Source organism: Papaver somniferum, unplaced genomic scaffold (assembly GCF_003573695.1).
Source record: "Papaver somniferum cultivar HN1 unplaced genomic scaffold, ASM357369v1 unplaced-scaffold_35, whole genome shotgun sequence".
Lineage (NCBI taxonomy): Eukaryota > Viridiplantae > Streptophyta > Magnoliopsida > Ranunculales > Papaveraceae > Papaver > Papaver somniferum.
Window position 1 is genome coordinate 6,744,886 of NW_020645971.1, and position 21,379 is coordinate 6,766,264.

Here is a 21,379-nt window from a genome sequence, read left to right on the forward strand (position 1 = left end):
GGCACCCTCCATTAGGGAGATGATAAGTGTCTTAAGACGCAAATTTCATGAGGCTTTATATTCGCAAGAGTATTAAGGATTGTCATATTTGTGCAACAATCCTGAAGAGGCAATAATACAAAAGAAAAAGATAAGACGAGGTCAATGGGTTTTCGCATGAAAGTGCGAAGACGTCCTGCGATTTCGTCGCAAGACGACAATGTCATGGGGCTCTATTTTCGCAAGAATATTTAGGCCTGTCATATTGTCGCAACATTCCTGAAGAGGCCATAATACAAAAGAAAAGGTTAAGACAAGATCAATGGGTTTTTGTATGAAAATGCAAGGACGTCCTGCGATTTTGTCGCAATGACAAGAGATGGCATAATAAGACCTTTAATTAGGAAGGAAAAATAAGACCATATGATAAAACAAATTGATGATAAGCATTCACTACAGATTATTTTGTGCAAGAAAGATAATGAGTGGCAAGTATGGGAATCGATATACAAGAAGCATTATCTTTCTTATCAACAAAATATTAAAAGGAAAAGTTGACTTCAAAGTTATTGAAAAAGGTAGCTCTCAAAAGTGATAAAAATAAGACAGTTCAAGAAAACAAAACTAGAAAAGAAGCTCAAGCTTCAATATTAATATCAGTAGCAGGAGATGACAGAAATTCTTCGCCAACATTCTCGCAAGCTTCTCCTTCATTTCGGCTTTGAGCTTCGCCATGACTTGCGTTTTGATTATCGCCAGCAATTACTTCTTCAGGAGAAATTTCTTTCTCATTCTGATTAACACCAGCATATACTTCTTTAGAAGGAATCTCTTCTTCATCTTCCAGGAAATTATCTTCTGCACCGCTTTCGTAATTATAATCACTATCAGCGGGACGAGGAACTTCATCATCATCTACTTCTAGAGGATCAATTGATGTAGGAGGAAGAGAGTTGGACAGTAAGATGTCATTTACAAGGAATTCAACCCGGAGATGAACTTGGCGAAGAAGTGCTCTTTGATGATTCCTATCTTGAATATCTTTAAAATAATCAAGGTAATCAAGTATTCTTTCTGCTCGATCGCGAGAACCAGTGAGGGTAGAGACGAGCAAGGCATTCTCTTTGCGAATTTTAGCATATTTAGCCTCCAAGTCAGAAATAGAGGAATGAAGATTCTTCTCAGACTCTGCGAAAAATAGAATACAAAATTTTGTTAAAATAAGGAATTCAGAGAGATATGACAAAGAAAAGATAACTAAGGCAGTCAAACTATTATGACTACCTTCCTTTTGCGAAATAAGGTGTTGAATCAAGGATAGACAACTATTCTCCCAATGGTCCATTGCGTCATCAAATTTATCTCCAACTAAACCTTTAAGTCGAGACTGAAGATTTTTCTCTTTAGAAATAAGGAAGGCATTTTTCTTCGCAAGAGAAGAATAAGATTCTTCTAATTTGGAATATTGTTCTTTAAGATGATTTGCCTTCACACTTAAAGCTATTCTACCTTGAATGAGTGTATCTCTTTCAACAATAGATGATTCTGTTACTTCTTTAAGTTCATTTCTTAAAGAGCGAAGAGATTTCTCTTGGTCAGCACATACTTTTTGGAGAACATTAAGTTGTTGCGAAGATATCGCCATCTTGTTTAAATAAACTCGCTTCTCTTGAGATAAGGTTTTATTCTCATCTGATAAAGTTTTCATCCCTAAATTAGCTTTGGTTAAAGAGTAAGAAAGATGAGATATTTCATTACTTAATAGATCTTGTCTTTGAACTAATTGGGTATTTTCATTGGTAAGATTATTTATTTGATCAAGGGAATATGAATAGAGGTTATCTAATTGGTTATACTGATCCATTAAGACTTCTTTGTCAACACGGGCTTCTTCAACAGCAGATTCAAATCGATATCTCTCCATTACTCGTTTCTGATCTAATGCTTAACATGCGAAAGAGGGATTTAAAGGATAATTAAACATGGGAAGGATAAAACCATCGAAAAGGCAAATTAAAGACATAGATGAGGAAATCATACCTCTTAATTCATCATTCTTCTTGCGAAGATTGTCACGATCCAGCAAAACATTCTGAAGTTCTGATTTTCAAGACGAAGAGCATTACATTCTTTTTCTAAAACTGTCTGCGAAGCAGCTTTGTCAGAACCCAAATGCTTGCTCAGAATTTCGCAAACATTAGACTTGATGGGATCATTGGAAGACTTTTTGCCATCATCCAGAATCTCAGATAAAACCTTGAAAGCAATATCTATCCCTTCCACGGTTTCTTTCGACAGAGGGAGAGATTTGGGTAGAGATAGAAGGTTGAGAAACATTCTCAATGGGAAGAAAAGAGGTTTCATTCGTAGAAGGATCCATAAGGGGAATTTCAATCATAGAAAGATCGCTGGAGAAATGAAATCAGAGGCAACTTTTTCGTGAGTTGGAGATAAAGGTTTATCTTGCGAAGATGTCGCAGGAGATTTGGAAGAAATGAAATCAGAGGCAGCATCTTCACGAACTGGAGACAAAGGTTTATCTTGCGAATATGTCTCAGGAGATTTGGAAGAAATGAGTAGGTGGAAGGGGACAGAAGTTGAAACAGCCTTGAGGTGGCGAGATTTCTTGTGAAGTTTATGAAGATCTTTATCACCCTGCGAATTACAATCTAGATAAGAAACGGAGGCAACAATATTGTTATTAAAAAAGATAAAAGATAGTGTTTCTTACTGGCTTCTCATTCGCAGACTTTCTTTTATGTGCGACAACTTTATGTTGTGATTTGGGATTGTTAGGGTTCTGAACTGTAAATTTAGTGTTGGAGCCGCTTTTGCTGAAATAACAAGAGTATGGGAATCACATAAACAACATCTAAAGATGAGGCGATAAAGAAGATTAATTTCAAATATATCAATTTCAGCAAAGCTCATAAGAAAGAAAAGAGAAGATTAACCTTGATGAATCCATGAGAAATAATAGCAAGGAGATTATCTCGAAGAAGATCACGAACTATGAAGATCTAGTTTGAAGATGAAGAAGAACCTAAAAAGATTGAAAAGGAAAGAAGAAAAGTTGCAATAATAAAATTTGCAGAAGAACGATGAAGTTGCAGAGAGAATAAAGAGAAAGAAGAAGAAAATGAAAAGAAATATATATAGAGGGAATTTTTCCTCGAGAAAATAAACACGGTTAATACGGAAAGATTTAAGCGGTTAAATAATAACGGTTACAAAGGACGTGTCGAGAAATAAATGGAAGAAAGAATACGTGTGATAAATGCAGAAGATAAGCAGTTGCGTCATTTCTCACATCATTCTCTACTTTGCAGAGAAGATATGAGAAGAGGCAAGATGTAGGATCAGAATCTCGCAACAATTATGTCTCAGCGAAATTGTCAGTGGTATTGCACAATAGCGTCGCAGAACAATTTCAGAAACGACGTCAGCAAAGATCATGAGAAAAATGTGATGGTCCTGCGAAAATTAGAGAGCTTGCGAAGTTAACATTTGTAAGGTTGCGCGAGAATGTCGCAAACCATACCCGGAAATAAAGGACAGATTATCTGTCATCCACTATGTATTTCCTTATAAATAGTTATTCGAGTTGTAAAGGAAAGGAGAGATCTTTTTGAGAGTAGAAACAAGTAAATAGGAGAGAGAAAGTTGAGAGCATAGATCATTCTTGATTTCTTTATTTTCCTTGTAAGAACATTTAGAAATTAATCATTAAAATTAAGAGTTAAAACCTAAAAATGGGTTGATCAATAATGAAATTAAATGAGGGGTGTATTGTAGGACTTCCTGCAACTACATGTGAGAAGCAAGAATTGATCACGCAACCTGCTGCTTGCATTCATGCCTCCTGACCAACTGTGCAAGCTTCTTCTTTGCGAAATATCTCTGCGAAATTATCATCAACTCTCTTCTGTGCGAAATAATCATCAACTCTTTTCTGTGCGAACCAAGTGTGCGAACTCTCTCATGCGAAATAATCAAAAACAAATACGCGAGTCGCAAGAATTGATCCCATGACATTATCCTTGCGAAGTATCACACTGAACCATCTGTGACAACTCTGCTGTGCGAAATAACTAAACAACTGTAAACCTTTATCCTCATCTTCACCCTTAATAGCTTAAATATAAATATGCGAAAAAGGCACGCGTGAGGTGGGAATCGAACACGCGACAATGAGCTCACAAACTTCGCACATGACCAATTGTGCTGCCTCTTGTTTGCGAAATAATGAAACAATATTGCGAAATTATTCATTTATTCGCTCTTTGTAAAAAAGAATAAAACAATGTTCGCAGGCGAATTCGAACTTGCGACCACGAACACACATACTGCTCTCTGGACCAATTGTGCAAGGACCTCTCTGCGAAATTAACGCATAACTTTTTTCCTTATTATTTTATTCTCCCTTGCGAATGAGAAGAAAATGAAAAATACGTGTCTCTGCGAATTCGAACCCGTGACCTATTTGTTGTTCGCTCAGCCTTGAACCACCTGTGCGAATTTCTGTTTGTGACAGAAATCACAACTTCTGACTCTTATCATTATCTTCGTCTTTCCTTTGTTTCTTCACAAAATGCCTCTTGCTTTCTCCTGAACATGAAAATCTTCCACTGAAACTTCCATTTTTTCCTTAAATTTCACCACAACAACTAATTTTTTCTCTCACTCTTTTCATGTCTTTGAATTGTTGATGATGTTTACTCCCTGAAAGTGTGATTTCTTCCATAAAATTTCCATTTTTGAACCTAAATTTTGTAGATCTAGAAAAATATGAACAGTAGCTAATCTTCATGGAAATTTCTTGAACCAACAAGTTACATGAAGGATAAATCCTTTACTCGCTCCCTGTTTCTAGCGCCAAAAATGTTGCTGCAGGAAATCCTACAACACACCCCTTGTAATAATTTGTACATCTAAACATAAAAATGATGATAAGAATGCTACAATTGTAAAGATACACAAGGTTTACGTGGTTCGATCAATTTGATCTACATCCACGGGGTTAGGTTTTACTATGATTATTTGTAATTACATCTTGATTACATGGAGACTCCATTAATGAGTATTTGGAGCTCTAGGTTCTTGAAGGAGGAAGAAGAAGGAGATAATAATAATACAACCAATTCTACTTTCTCTCTCTACAGAATGTATCCTCTCCTAAAGTGTGTCTCTCTTTCTGATTATCTATCTCCTTTCTCTCTCTTGCCTTTCTCTTTATATAGGTGTTTACATAGTGGATGACAGCTAATGTACAACTAACATTTCCCCTAATTTCGGATCTGGCTTGCGGTATTTTCGCAAGCTTAGAAATGTAACATTCGCAACATTCCTAATTTTCGCAAGATCATCACACTTTTCTCATGTTTAAGTTGATGTCATCTGTTATGTCGTTTCTGAAATCATCCTGCGATGTCTTCGCGATGTGTTGTTAATAATTTCGCAAGCATATTATTTTGTGTGAGATTCTGATCCTACATAGTATCCCCGACTGGGGAAGTTTTCTCACACTCCTTCAAGCTGGACTTCCAATGCACCAACAACTCAGCAGAGTATGAAGCCTTCCTCAAAAGGCTGTCAATAGCCAAACAAGCAGGAGTCACACGTCTGGAGATAAGAGGTCACTCAAAACTACTGGTGAATCAGATGAATGGAGTATACGCATTGAAGGAAGTAACGCTAGCTCCGTACCGATGAGAAGCACAAAGGTTACTAAATTACTTTGTCGATGCAACTGTAACCCACATTGGTCGCAACAATAACAAATACGCCGATTGCCTAGCAACGCTGGCTTCCAAATTGAAGTTCGAAGGTTTTTAAGAAACCCTGACAGTAAAGAGGAGAACCATAGAATCAACATGGATGTCACAATACAAAGACACCGAGGCTCACGATTGGCGAACGCCGATCATTCAGGAGCTCAGCAGCTCACTCTCCCAAGGAAAGGTCAGTCTCAAAACCCTGCAGAACTTCTTCATGCTTCATGGTATGCTATATCATCGAAACCCGGATGGTTCTCTATCAAGATGTCTTGGAGATGATGAGGCACAACAACAGCTTAACCGTGTTCACAATGAAATTTGCGGACAATTACTGGTGGTAACGCTTTACCGACGACTTCAACGCCTGGGCTATTACTGGCCAGAGATGGAGACTAAATCCAGACTACTTCAGAAGTCTTGCTCAAATTATCAAGCGCCGCCACACCAATTGGAGGTTTTTAGTGTGAACCACACTGGGGACTGGAGAGATCCGAACAGTAACTATCTCCGCGACGGGGCAACTCCCACTAATCAAAAGGATGTTGTCAAGATAAAGAAAAAATGCAAGCGATTCGTATTTCACGAAGGGATCCTGTATCGCAAGAGCTTCGGAGGTGATCTATTGCGATTCCTGGATGGGGTAGAAATCCCAATCATGCTGAAAGAAACGCACGAAGGGGAACATCAAGGGAAGAGGAAACTATTTCTCCAGATACACGAGAAATACTATTGGCCGACCATGAAGGATGACGCATCCGCTTTCGTTCAAAGCTGCCACAAATGTCAAATTCGTGGGAACCTTGTTCATGCTCCTTCCACCCCTTTACACTCGATAAGCAGTCCATGGCCATTTTACAGCTGAGGACTGGACATTATCGGGAAAATCAATCCGCCTTCATCAAAGCAGCACGATTACATCATAACCGCGACAGAATACTTCACTAAATGGGTAGAAGCCATTCCTCTACGAGGTATTACAGGAGAAACGATTGTGGCTTTCATTAAAGAACATATCATTTGTCGCTTCGGTGTGCCAAAGCATATCATCACTGATAACGGCACTCCCTTCGCCAACAAACAAGTACGAGAGTTACTTGAAGAGTATGGAATTAAACAGGTCTTCTCCACTATCTACTATCCTCAAGGAAACGGACAAGCTGAGAGTACCGACAAGACACTGATACGGATCATCAGTCGAACAGTGCATGACAATCCTAGAGAATGGCATGACCAGTTACCAATGGCGCTATGGGCATATAGAACGTCACCCAGAAGCTCCATTGGAGTTTCTTCATACTCACTTGTTTACGGTGCAGACGCAATTCTCCCAGCAGAGATCAAAATCCCATCAGCCAGGATTGCAGCAGCAACCAGGGTCCACTGGAATGAGGCTGAAGCATCCAACTCTAGAGTAGCGGAGTTAGACACTCTGGATTTCAGAAGAAGCAAAGCAGAAGAATACACTCACGTGTACATGAATAGAATTTCCAGGGCATACAATAAAACTGTGAAACCACATGTTTTCAAAATGGGGGATTTGGTCTTGAAAACGGCCAAACACATCCAGCAAGACATGTCCGCACCGAATTTCTCACCAAAAAGGGAAGGTCCTTATACGATCACCAAGGCTTACAGTATCGGCTACTACAAGATCATTAAAGTGGACAGAGGCAAGCTAGAGACAGTCATCAACGGAAAACGGCTCAAGGCATATCATGCTTGATCATTGTCCGCTCTGTCTCATGACACAACAACACAGGCATTTATTTTCATTACATGTTTGAATTATCAATTTATTCAGAGATGCTTTAATGAAAAAACCTGTTTCATCAATCAAAAACCAGTACAATTTATTCCGCAAAGATGTTCAAAACCTTTTGATATGAACGTCGTTAACAATGAGAAAATACAGCTGAATGCGGCTTAGAAGAGGCCATCTAACAGATTATAATTCCTTGAGAGTATCATCTTCAGTCTAGCTTGATATCTCTTTGTCCTATTCTTCAAGTTCTGTACTGCCTGCTCCACCTTCTCCGATTCAGTAGCCAGAGCCTTTTCTTCTTCCATGATAGCCTTCGCAGCAGGAACTACGTTCGCAAGGATGCCGGATCGATCAACCTTGATGATGTCAAGACGCTGACGCATCCAACCCACATTGAATTCCATCGATTCACAGGTAAACACCATGTTCTCCCACTCTTCAAATTTTGATCCGGCAACGTTATGGATGGAGATACCCTCCATCTCAGCAATCAGGGGAAGAAGGCAGTTTACCGTGGTAACCAAAGCAGATGCAAAGTGTTGAACTACATTCCTGGTTGCAATATGTCCATACCTCTTTCATACTTTTGTGTATAAGGGTACGAACTCCTTCCGCACCAAGAATCCGCCGATGGTTCGATAGCTAGAAGACAGACATTTCATGTGAATATCGAATGGAAGACCTGCGTTGGGGTATTCGTAAGACGAGATACCTAGATCGGCATCGTCGAGATCCGCAGGAGTGGGCGTATTCGAATTTAAAGGAAGGGGACTGGTCAAATCATCATCATCGACCACTGTCACACAGGGCGTCTCTGCAAAAAAGAGGAGGAGCAAACTGGTACTGTCTTCCGGCGAACACGAACAGGAGAGTCATCGCCAAGCTGTTCATCCTAAACCTCAGATGGGCGTACGCGTTTAACAGAAGATCCTGGGTGATATGAAGAATATGATTTGTTGTTGTTCGACATGTCAAAGAGATATAGTTTCTGCAAGAAAAGCCTATCAATGAATAACAGTTTTTAAACCCCGCATACATGTTGAAGGAAACCCTACAGGACGACCAAATCAGCTACATCAGAGCTTATCCGGAGGTCTCGACACCGACCGAGTCGTGCTTTTCTCCCAAACCCTAATTTGACCAGCTCCACCTGGCGATGTCCAAATCGTCCAGCCAAAGCAGCGCGGACGTGAAACCCAAATTTAGGGTCTGCGGCACATTACATGTGTCGCAAAGCAGTCTCAACCATCCATCTTCGCAGGCATAGATGGAGGGTGTAGATGTAGATTCAAATGGCCCAGAGCATATCAACACAATCATCATGGGTTCGCCTACATACATGACCGATCGTTCAGGACCAACTATAGTTGGTCGTTCCAGTTCGTGCGCCCAAACAAGGCATGACGCACGGCCGGTGAAACCCTAATTAGGGTTTGAACATCACGAGCGTCCATTTTCTCCTGCACGAATGAAGGGTCCAGGAATAGACTAGGCATGTCCGGTGCGCATCAACATGATCATCTTGGGCCCATCTATCCCCACATCCGATCGGCCAAGGCATATCATGCCTGGTTGCCTCGATTTGCACGCCCAAACTAGACGTGGTCACACCTCCCAATTGCAAACTAATCTCGACCACTCAACTTTTCCGGACAAATTGAGTTTCTTAGATCACGTTTCTATGGGACAATGAAATACACGCGTGTACAACAGCCCGTCGTCTGCTCACCAGACTAATCGGCCAAGACCGACCAGGCTTGGTCGCCTCGAAACGTGTGCCCAAAGTTGCCATGACGCGCGGCCTTTGCGGCACAAAATCTTTGTCTCAAATAAATCCTAGCCGCTCCTCTTTGCCGGACAAATTGAGCGATCTAGATTACACTTTCACGAGACAATGAGGTATGGGCATGTACACCGGCATGCCGTCTACACGCATGCCCAATCGACCTTGCCAAAATCGTGTCCCAAGCTTAGATTCGACCAAGATGAAGAGTGATGCTTGCGCCCCTCTTCATAAACCCTAATTCCACTAACGGTCGCAGATGAGTGTCTCAAAGATCATCTCGTCCGTTCAACTTCACCTACTTGGTTATACATCCCTGGTCAGGAGTTAGTTGGTTAATGAGGTGTCGTGGTGATTACCATCCACCACTATACCACACCATGTGGTCATCCAAGAGAGGACTTGCTTGCGCAGCCTCCAAACCATCACATGAAGTAGGCTGGAATGATGTTATTTTAAGACGCTCAACAACGGTGCTTCATACATGCTGAATATATTCGATGCATTACATGCATAGAATTCACGTGATATTTTACAAGTATCAAATTCCCAAATAACTTAGTTATTTAACGTAGCATTACATGCTACCTTTTGTGGGTCCCACGATCCGCACACTCGAGACATCAATCATGTCACAAACTGGGGGATACATATTGGGGTATTGGTCTGGCGGTTTACAACATGCAGCGCACAACGCGCCATCACAAGAACGTGTCATGAAGTCATGGACGGTTAGTGATGATGGGAGAAGTGGGAAAGACTGATCGTGTAACAGTAACACACGCAACTCTACTACTCCATCACTCCACTTTCTCCACTTCCCATGAGAGACGTGGGTTAGGCTCAATGACTTGTATAAATAGGTTCTCCTCCCTATTTTCAAACAAGACAAGACAACAGAAACCAAGTGTTGATACAACCATATTCAAACACCGGAACTGATAACTTACATTCTGCAAGCCAGTTCAGCTTTCTGATACAAGTCGTGCATAGCCAACACCTTCACAATCTCAACACCTTCTTCGCTTCCCTCCTTAAGATCAACCCCATCTCCTTCATTTTATGATCGAAGCAAGTCTGAAACGGCCATTTATTGGTTTAGGCCAGAATTGTACAGACTGATTTCTCGAATCACAAAGCACTCCCGTGCAGTGCATTTGTTTAGGGTTTAGATTCATTCCTCATCCATACACCCCAAATTACCAAATTTGGCAGGAATAGTTTTCACCGATAAACAACAACATCAACAAGTGGACCTTGATCTAAGAGTTCAACTACTGGATCAACCTAAATTCACAAAGCTTAAAGCGTTCGATTGGATTAAACCTTGAGTGATCTACTACTTGGTGGTTCGTTGAATAGAATCTGGTAGTCGAGAACTTCCGTATCCAGTGATAGAAGGAGTTTTGGGGATAACGCTGATCTAGTTGTTATTCTACGGTTGGTGATGAATTATTCTGACGGAAGATAGATAAGTATACTGATTCGATTAATGCTTGGTAACGGCGAAGGATTCCTTGATCATCTCTTTCATCTTATTCTCGTTTTATTCTTTTTATTTACTTTGAACCAAAACCCCTTTGTGTTTTCCTTTGTTTTGATAATATAAATAATCTATCAATTACACAGCTCTCTGTGGGAACGATCTCTTACTACCGCTACATTACCAGTTAATTAGTGGGAAATATCTTGATTAATTTGTTGTGGTTACGACACGCATCAGTGGTCCTAGCAAGAAAGATTTCAAGAAATCTGGAAAGAATAAGAAACCACAAGAACAGAAAAAGGAAACACCAAATAATGAGCCAGAAGTTAACAAGGATGGTAAGAAGTTTCCATTTAAGTGTCATTTCTTTAACAAACCAGGACACATGAAGAAGGACTGTTTTAAGTATAAGAATTGGCTGAAAAAGAAACAACAAGGTACTTATTTTCGTTTGATGTGAGTTCGAAATTAATCTTTTTAGTGCTCCTTTGGATACTTGGTGGTTAGACACCGCAGCAACCATTCATGTTATTAATTCCTTGTAGGCGTTCACAAGCCAGAGGAATCTAAGTAAGGAGGAGCAGTGTCTATACATGCCAAATGCTCAAGGACTGGAAGTTAAAGCTATTGGAAATGTGCGACTGCCTCTGGATTCCGGGAATTTTTTGGATCTTTTTGATGTATTTTATGTACAAACTGTAAGAAGATGTTTGATATCAGTTGGTAGACTCGACTCTAAGGGATTTACCTTTTCTATCGGTGTTGGTTGTTTTAGTATGTTTCATAACTCTAAACTGGTTGGTTTTGGGCCGAATGAAGATAATCTTTATAAGATGAATGTTGATATTAAATCGGTGAATTCAATGTCTTGTATGAATGTTGATACTTCTAAGGGTTTCAAAAGAAGCTTAAACTCAAAGAATTATTCTATGTTGTGGCATCAGCGTTTAGGACACATATCTAAAGATCGAATGCAAAGGCTTGTAAGGTAAAATATGCTACCGCAACTAGATTTTTCATATTTCAGTACATGTGTAGCTTGTATTGAAGGGAAGTTTGTTAAATCAAGAAAGAAAACAACTATTAGAAGTCAAGGCTTACTTCAGATTGTGCGTACAGACATTTGTGGTCCTTTTACGATTGCTTCTAGAGGTGGACAAAGATACTTCATCACATTTATAGATGATTATTCGCGTTATGGGTATGCTTATCTTATTCGTGAAAGATCGGATGCTCTAGAAGTCTTCCAAACCTACAAGGCAGAAGTTGAAAATCAACTTGAGAAGAAAATTAAAGTACTGAGATCAGATAGGGGAAGAAAGTATTATGGAAAAACTGATTTTTGTGGAGAATATCATGGAAAGCTACTTGAATTCCTGTGGAGAACATCGTATTGTACTTCAGTTTACTGCACCCGGATCACCGGAACAAAATGGGGTTGCTGAAAGACGTAACAGAACCTACAAAGATATGATTCGCACTATGTTAAGTAACTCTACAGTACCTGAATCCTTTTGGGGAAAAGCTCTAAAGACAGCGATATACATTTTGGATCGTGTACCCAGTAAAGCAGTTGCTAAAACTTCTTATGAGCTTTGGACAGGTAGATAACCTAGTTTAAATCATCTTCATGTTTGGGGTTGTGCAGTGGAAGCTCGGCTATTCAATCCTGCTGAAAAATCTCTTGATTCGCGCACTACAAATTGTTTCTTTGTTGGCTACCCAAACAGATCAAAGGGTTATAGGTTTTATTATCCTTCTAAACCTGTTGATATTCCTGAAACCAATAATGCTAAGTTTCTAGAGGATGATCAAATCAGTGGGAGTGAATCTCGCCAAATTGTGTTTGAAGAAGAAAATCCAACTGGCATGATTGCAACTGAAGTCGAAAAGAATCAACAACTGACATTCCAGAATCATCAAGAGCCGTTGAAAGGGAAGAAATGGTTCTTCGTAGATCTACTAGACCAAGAAGAACCATCGTCAAACCGGAGTTTAGTACCTTCATGGTAGAATCAGATGGAAATGTCGATGATTCGGAAGAACCATCGACATATTCAAAAGCAGTGAATGGAAAGAACGCTCGTTTCTGGATTCCTACCACATATGAAGAACTGGAATCGATGGAAAAGAATGGCGTATGGGTTATGGTAGATCTTCCTGAAGGTGCAACAACAGTTGGTTGTAAGTGGATTTTCAAAATCAAACGGAATGCAGATGGGAGTATTGAAAGGCACAAGGCTAGGCTTGTATCCAAGGGATTTACTCAAGAAGAAGGGGTTGATTATGAAGAAACTTTCTCTCCAGTTTCGAAGAAAGATTCCTTTAGAATTATCATGGCAATGGTGGCTCATTTTGATCTTGAATTGTATCAAATGGATGTGAAAATGGCTCTTTTGAAGGGTGATCTTGATAAAAAGATATACATGGAATAACCAGAAGGTTTTACATCTAAAGGTCAAGAAGGTAAGGTATGTTGCTTAAAGAAATCTATATATGGATTAAAACAAGCATCCCGTCAGTGGTATCCGATCAAGTGGTGTCGACTTATGGTTTTGTTGAGAATTAAGTTGACAGATGTATATATCTGAAATCTAGTGGGAGCAAGTTTATTATTTTAATTCTGTATGTTGACGATATTTTGCTCGCTAGCAACAATATTCATATGTTGCATGACACTAGACACTTTCTTTCATCTAATTTTGAAATGAAAGACTTGGGAGAAGCTTCTTATGCTCTTGGTATTCAGATACATCGAGATAGGAACATGGGTCTATTAGGATTGTCCCAAGAAGCCTACATCAAGAAGATACTCAAGAGGTTTGAAATGCAGAACTGCGCACCAGGTGAAGCACCTATTGTTAAGGGTGACATTATTAACCAATTGCAATGTCCTAAATCAGATCTGGAAAGGAGTCGAGTAGACTCTAAGAAGTATGCATCAGCTGTTGGCAGTCTGATGTATGCCATGATTTTCACCCGTCCAGATATTGCTTTTGTTGTTGGTGTATTGGGACGCTACCAACACAATCCAGGTGAACATCATTGGAAAGCAGTGAAGAAAGTGCTTAGATATTTACAAAGAACTAAGCATTTTCATCTTGTGTACAAGAGATCGAATGAATTGGAAGCTGAATGCTTTTTAGATTCCGATTTCATGGGCTCGGATAAGCTAAAATCTATATCCGATTATGTGTTTATGTTCGCTGAAGGTGCTGTTTCGTGGATAAGTGTCAAGCAATCTATTGAAGCTCAGTCTACAATGGAAGCAGAATATATGGCTTGCTATGAAGCAACAACTCAAGCCGCTTGGTTAAGAAATTTCATGAAAGGTCTTTTAGTTATAGATTCTATATCTAGACCTATGAAATTCTATTGTGACAACCAATCTGCAATTAATTTTGCAAAAGACTGTCAAGGAACAAGCAGAGCGAAACATATAGATGTCAAGTATTTTTTAGTAAAGCGTAAAATCAAGAATCGAGAAATTGATATGTCTTACGTTCCGACTGAACATATGCTAGCAGATCCTATGACTAAAGGTTTGAGCCCTAAGGTGTTTAAAGAGCATGTAACTTCTATGGGTGTTGTTTATATGTCTTAGTTGTATGACTGAAACATGTATGTTTTTTATATGTCTTAGTTGTATGACTGAAACATGTATGTTTTTTATTGTGTATAATCAAATACCTATGATTGCATATCATCATTCTTGTTTTAACTGTCTTTATGCTTAGTATTTACTGAGATCATAAAAAAGAATGTTGTAGTCTCAAGAATGACATTGGCAGATCTCTATTGAGATCAGAAGAATGTTGTAGTCCCTTGAAAGACATTGGCATATCTCTTTGAGATCAAAAGTATGTTGTAGTCTCTAGAATGAGACATTGGCAAACCTCTTTTGAAATCATAAAGAAGTCTCTTTTATGAGGCATAAAGAGATAGCTATTGAGGTTATAAAGGTTATTGTCCTTTACAGAATGTATGTCAATAAGATTAACTCAAGAATGATAATCCGTCTATATTTATGATTATGGAAATGACATGTGCATCTTATAAATGATGTTTGGGTCTTCATAGTCGAATTATAGCGTATTGTTAATCTTGAGGATAAAGTTACACCTGATTGTTACTTACTGATTAGGATTATTTTTCCTAAAAGGTGGGACACCTACAGATTTTTACTTTTACTAATCCAAGTATGTTTTGTAAAGTTTTATAAAACTTAAAAGGTTTTGTTGCTGCCCAAAGTGGGAGATGTTAGTCTCTATGTTGGTTTAGCAACAAAACAAGATTTGTATTCCTTTAAACTGGATTAGTTCTAATCCTAATCAATGAGATTAAGGTTTGTTCATGTTAATCATGAATTTTTAAGAGTACATAATGATAAGTATCTCTTATACTATTTGGAATGGCATACTAGTTATAACAATGTTATGTAAGGTTGTTTTTCAACTGTTGATGGAAGGTTGAATGACACATGTCTTTCAAAGCATGAGGTGGACTCCATTCTAGCTCTTGTTCATAAAGAAATTTTTTCCATCATTAATGAATAAGAGAAGAGAGAATTGGAAGTGTCTGCCTGCAAGTTTTTTCTTTCTACTGTTTTGCTAGATCTAAGGTATGCACTTATACTTCCTATCTATTTCATGCCAAGTGTTTTCAGTTGTAGAATATGTGATCCTAGAGCATGAATAGAACTACATATCAGCATAAGGTATTAAGCATGTTCACATAAAATTGATTACAGCTAATAAGGAATTGTAAAGCATGATTATAGGTTGATATTCTAACAGGGACTAGTAGAAGTTTTTGGAATAACAGTAATAGTTTGAGAAATAGAACCAAATTCTAAGAGATTAGATGCACTAACCTCTTTGATTTCGCCATCTTCAGAGTCAGTGAGATCATTTTTATTCTCAAGTAACACTTCAAAGGGATTACTTGTAGTATTGATTCCAACAGTAGGATTGATAACTTCCAGGGCAGGATTTATACCAGTAACTTCATTAGAAATATTCTTCATAGAAAATTTAGGATCCTGGACAGAATTAGCCATGTCCATAATACTAAGAGGATTAGGAGTAATACCAGAGGTATAATGATTTTGAGCTTGACTGGAGGGCTGTTGCTCAGTAGGCATCAAACTTGAAGATGTAGATCTTTGATTTTGTTCAATAATAATTTCTTTCTCAATTTGATTGGGATTGCCTTCTTTTGAAGATTGTTGTGAAGCTCTACATTCAGTAGTTAGATGACCCACAATTTTGCATTTAGTACAAAATTTAAGGAGTTTGGTGAGAATTACTCCTTGAGAAAAAGCTCCATATTTAGTAATTATCCATAGTTTGTTAGGAATTGACTTAGCCAGATCAATCTCAATCAAAACTTTTGCATAATAACCACTCTGGAATTGTAATGTTGCTGCATCAACTTTTATTGGAGTACCAATTGCTCTGCTTATAGTAAATAGAGTTTCTTCATCCCAATATTCCAAACTGAGACCCGGAAATTGAACCCAAACCATTGCTTTGGATGTTCTCTGGTTTTCAGGTCTAAAATTTGGACTCCAGTTTCTTACCCTAAGAATCTGATCTTGAACCTCCTATTTCCAGAAGTAATATAATTTTTATCTTCAATATTTGATAATTTGATTGTGAAAGATCCTTTACCCAGTGGAATGAGTTGATATTTATCCTTTAACTTCCATTGATTACGAAGAATCATAGCAACATCAGAAAATTTAAGATGAACAAAGTCTAAACGACCAATTAAAGAGAACTTCCAAGCTTCATATCTTGAATTATCCTTCTCATTTATCAAGTTAACAGAAGGATGAATTTCAGGGGTTTTTGAAATATCTACAATCAAAGGATTCATTGTAGACCTAGAAAATGATCACCAAAAAATTGAAATCGAGACGAAAGATGGAAAAACTAGCTAATAATGGAGATGAAAATGATTGAAACACCAAGGAAATCTAAGTAATGAAAACACCTGGTATAACGGATTGTTACCTTGAAAAAGATGAAGATTTGAAAACAAGTTGATCGCCCGATATGCAGAGCGTGACTCGTCCGAGTTAGGAATCATGTCACCGCTTATTGGTTATATCAGCTAGGAACTGTCATTTTCCCCGACACTTCTGGAAATAGGGTGGATGTATATTATCTACAGCTTTTGGAGAATCTCGATGAGATGAACAAATACTCTTGGGCTACTGGGGTGCTTGCTTTTGTTCTAGGAGAGATGAGCAAAAGGTCGAGGATTAAGACAAATCAAATTGGAGGTTACTTAACTCTTGTTCAGGTAACCTTCTACATTGTTAATTAGAAATTTATTCGCTAAATTTTTTCTGCTTCCAATTCAATTTTCATGTATGTGGTTAATATTTCGTATTTTCACAAAGGTTTGGATTTACGACCACTTCCCTTCACTGGGATTGGCTAAGGAAAAGACACCTTATCCCTATGGCCAACCTACAACAGGAAAATGGTTGTTTTGGGACCCACAAAAGAAGTCTAAAGAAGAGCAGTTGACTTCGTTGAGGGAGAAATTGGATAAACTTACGGTGAACAATGTGGTATTTCACCCATACGCCGTACCCGATGATGTCCCTGTAGATGAAGAAGATCTGAATGGTTTCTCTACCGTCTCGGATTACTATGGACCAATTTGGTATCCTAACGGCTACGCAATATATAATCCAAGGAGAATACTAAGACAACTTTGTTGCGTCCAAATGGATCCCGACGTGGAGAATGAGAATTTCAATTTGCTGGTTGAAGGAACAAAGAACACCGAGAAATATTTTGAGCCAAAACATGAACCAACTCCTACGGTAGCACATTGGAATACACTTGGTAACTACTACTTACCTTTAGGTGATTGTGTGCCTTGTGAGGGAGATGTAAATGCATGTGATGAAGATTATATGGAGTTTTATCAAGAAATTAGTCATCCTTTTGTGATAAATAAAGAACAACAAGCTAAGACTGATGCGGCGAGGCGAAGGCAAAGAAGAGGGAGGCTAAGAGAGCTCATAAGGAGATGCCTATTTGTGGAGAAGAAACAAAAAGGTTATGGGATAATGTAGTAAGAAAATTTCTTTATCTTATACTTTTGGGTTGTTTAAAAGTATTGAAAATATATTTACTTGTGCTTAAAATTGGAATTCGGTGTAAAAGGGTACGAAATTGTTGAAGAAATGGATGGATAAAATCCGTAGTGGAGAGCCGATGTTGACTAAGGAACAATTTTTTTTTACTCGGTCAACAAAAAATAAAATAAAAAGCGAAATTGTACAGAGACTAGGATATATTAGCGCTAAGCTGTTAGGCTGCACGCCAATAAGACCTATTTGAAACGAAAATAAACCTCTCCAGGCCATTCAACAGACTGAATAAAACCTGGCCTACCCTCATAAAACTCATAATTTTCCTCAGCCAACAAACATGCTTGTTTGGCCGAGGCATCCGCTGAAAAATTAGCCTCTCTGTAGCTATGAACATAACTAATATTGTTGTAAAAACTCTTCGCCATTCTCCACTTCTGCATTAGCTTCCACGGCAACTCTCCTTTCTGGAGAGCTAATATGCAACTCATCGAATCCGATCTGACGCATAGATTTTTGACATTCCACCTTTGAGCAACAACTGCGCCATAGATAACCGCACATACTTCAACATAGTAATTGGTCTGCCAGCCCAGTCCAACGCACAAAACTCCCAAAACTGCCGAGTTAGAATCACGAAAAACTACACCAGAACCAGCTTGGCCCGGGTTGCCAAGTGATGCACCATCACAACAGATCATAAGTTCACCTGGATTAGGCGGCGTCCAATTAACTTCAATTAGAACAGAGTGCTTTCAAGATCTATGCTTCACTCTAAAGAAATTCAAAATGCGCAAATCATCTAAGGTGTTGTACATGTGGCCCTTCATTCTAATTGAGTTATCACGAATTACCTGATGAACCCGTCCCTTAAATTCAAGCCATCGAACACGGTTGACTAAGGAACAAACCGACCACTACAGGCAGTGGGAGGGTCTTATAACTAAAAGAATGGTGGATCCAAGTAGGTCTAAGCAATTGAAGAGGGGTCGACAACAAGGAGAAGGTTCAAGTCGCGTTGTGGAGGAAAGGGGTGGAGGAGATGAAACCCCAAGTGATGAGCAAGTTCGTCCTAAAACTCGTGGTAAACAAGGAGGTGGTAAAAGGGTTCGTCGTAGTGGTCGTTAGTGATTTCGTATGGTTTTAGTTTCAAAAAACATCTTAGTTATGGATTTCGTATGGTTTAATTTCGTATGTTTGTGTGTTTTAAACAATTAGTTAAGGATTTCGTAGTTTGGTATGTATAACACTTTTATATTTGTTTTAGAACCTTGTTTGTGTTTTCAATTTTTATTGGGTTTGTGTTTTCAATTTTATAAGCCTGAAATTTTGAATACATGATGTTTTCGGAAACCTGTATTTTTTACACAGCTAACCGAACTTGAAGTTCGGTAACCTGTGACAAATTCAAGGACACCGAACTATATTTTCGGCAAGCTGTTAAATCCTACCAGGTTGCCGAAGAAAGATTTCGGTTACCTCGCAACATTTTCACTGGTTACCGAACTTGTCCGTAGGCTGAAGCACAATGCCTTCATCCATAAAGGCTAAAGATATTGGTTCGGTTTGCAAAGTACAAAATATTAGGTCACCGAAATCTTCTCTGGAGACTCAAAATTTTGGTATTGCACAAGTTGGAAAAGTCATTCTCTTGATGCAGAAATCACAGAACTCCACTCTTAGGTTTGTTTTAGAGTGGTTTGTGTATCATATACATGTCCACTTTGTGCGTGAGCCTTCAAATAAAATTTCGGTTACCTCTGTTTTTACCATGTCACCGAACTTCGGAGTTCGGTTAGCACAATATAAAATATTAAGTCCCAGAAATCTTCTCTGGAGACTCAAAATTTTGGTATTGCACAAGTTGGAAAAGTCATTCTCTTGATGCAGAAATCACAGAACTCCACTCTTAGGTTTGTTTTAGAGTGTTTTGTGTATCATATATATGTTCAGTTTGTCTGTGAGTCTTCAAATAAAAGTTCGGTTACCAAGTTTTTTTATCATGTAACCGAACTTATGGGTTCGGTTGGATCGTAAAATTTTCTTTTCTAACCGAACTTATAATTTTGAAATTAGAATGTACTTTATCTGACAGAAATATCAAGTAACGACTATTATTTTTTTTGAAAATATAGCCGTTATACACATCAATGGTATATATATGTGTCTCATAGTTAACATTTTGTTTCTAAATCTCCTAAAAACGGCAGCTACTAGTCCTAAATTTACTCTAGATGAAGATCTTTCTCTTTGCAGAATCTACATATTATACTATCCAAAGAGGGGTGAAGAACGAAGAATGAATGGTATTATGAGTCAAAATTATTGGGGGGAAATTCATGAGAAATTATGCTCCGACACAACAAACCCTTATAACCATGATCATATAGCTTTGTTAATTCGATTTGGAAAGATTAGAGATAGAGTTGTGGAATTTATGGCTTTATTTCGTATTGTAAGGCGGTATCGACTTAGGGGTGAAACATTTGACGAAATCATTTTAACATCAAAAAATAAATAGCGAAGATGGAAGAGAAAGGATTTCAAATATGAATATCATTTTCGCCTCCTTAAAGACTTTTTCATAACGCGTTTCAGATATTAAATGTCATGTAATTTTATTTTGGAAAGTCCTGTAAAAGTTCGGCATTGTCCTGTAATTTAGTTACCTAACCGAACTCCTGTCGTGTAAGAGTTCGACATTGTCCTGTAATTTCGTTTCCTAACCGAATTTTCGTCTCGTACAGTTCGGCATTGTCATGTAATCTAAGTTCCTAACCGAACTTCTATTGTGAACTCAGATTTAGAAGTTGAAAAATATCCAAGAATTTCATTTCATTAAATCCAAAAGAAACAAACATCTAATGTAGAGTAGAAATGAAAGAAAGGAAATAATAAAGCTTACTAAATTCAAATTTCCTTAGAAACACTTATTCATATAATTTAAACGGAAAGGTGCTTTCTTCTAGGAGCCTATAGGGATCAGAATGCAAAAACCCTTTGCCATACTTGGTTTCATATCTGCGGATAGCCGCACACCACTGCAACAGATGAATCAATTATAAGTTGGCATTATTAGCAAAAAATTAACCAAAATAACTATTGTTCCTATGGATAATTGGTTTCATATACGTACTCTTTCGGTACCCACTGCCCGGGATTAACAATCAATTATGGCTTTGATCTCATCCATCACAGCCTCACATTCCTTAAATATCTCCTCGAATCTAGTTTTCACGATTTGTTGTGTCCTCCTATGGATATTTCCGTCCAACGCTCAAAAATATTATATAGACGATTCCACCATTCATCGGATGTTTGATCCATGTTAAGTTACATATCTTGGCTCCTGTCATGGTCAATAAAGTTGAAGCACGCTCTATCGAAATCGTGCTTCGTAACCGTAATTCACGATCTAACAATATCGACATCTTCATCATTATTGAAGGGAGGATCCATTTTTCGTGTTTGAAAGAGA

The 21,379-nt window shown here is 38.4% G+C and overlaps 2 protein-coding genes across 2 annotated transcripts; one reads left to right on the forward strand and one right to left on the reverse strand.

Moving 5' to 3' along the window:
* Window positions 1-15,576: 15,576 nt before the first annotated feature.
* Window positions 15,577-16,314, reverse strand: LOC113342267. Its single transcript, XM_026586862.1, has one exon. The coding sequence runs from the start codon at window positions 16,312-16,314 to the stop codon at window positions 15,577-15,579; it is 738 nt and encodes a 245-aa protein (XP_026442647.1).
* A 460-nt stretch (window positions 16,315-16,774) lies between these two features.
* Window positions 16,775-17,883, forward strand: LOC113342269 (protein MAINTENANCE OF MERISTEMS-like). The gene is made up of 3 exons (XM_026586863.1): window positions 16,775-16,787; window positions 16,909-17,096; window positions 17,197-17,883. The coding sequence occupies exons 1-3, from the start codon at window positions 16,775-16,777 to the stop codon at window positions 17,881-17,883; spliced, it is 888 nt and encodes a 295-aa protein (XP_026442648.1).
* The last annotated feature ends 3,496 nt before the right edge of the window (window positions 17,884-21,379 follow it).

Bases quoted from the DNA above. Each gene is read 5' to 3' on its own strand.
- LOC113342267 (XM_026586862.1), bottom strand. From the start codon at position 16,314: ATGGTTTGGGTTCAATTTCCGGGTCTCAGTTTGGAATATTGGGATGAA.
- LOC113342269 (XM_026586863.1), top strand. The intron at 17,097-17,196 runs GTAACCTTCTAC...ATTTTCACAAAG, and splicing joins GTTACTTAACTCTTGTTCAG to GTTTGGATTTACGACCACTT.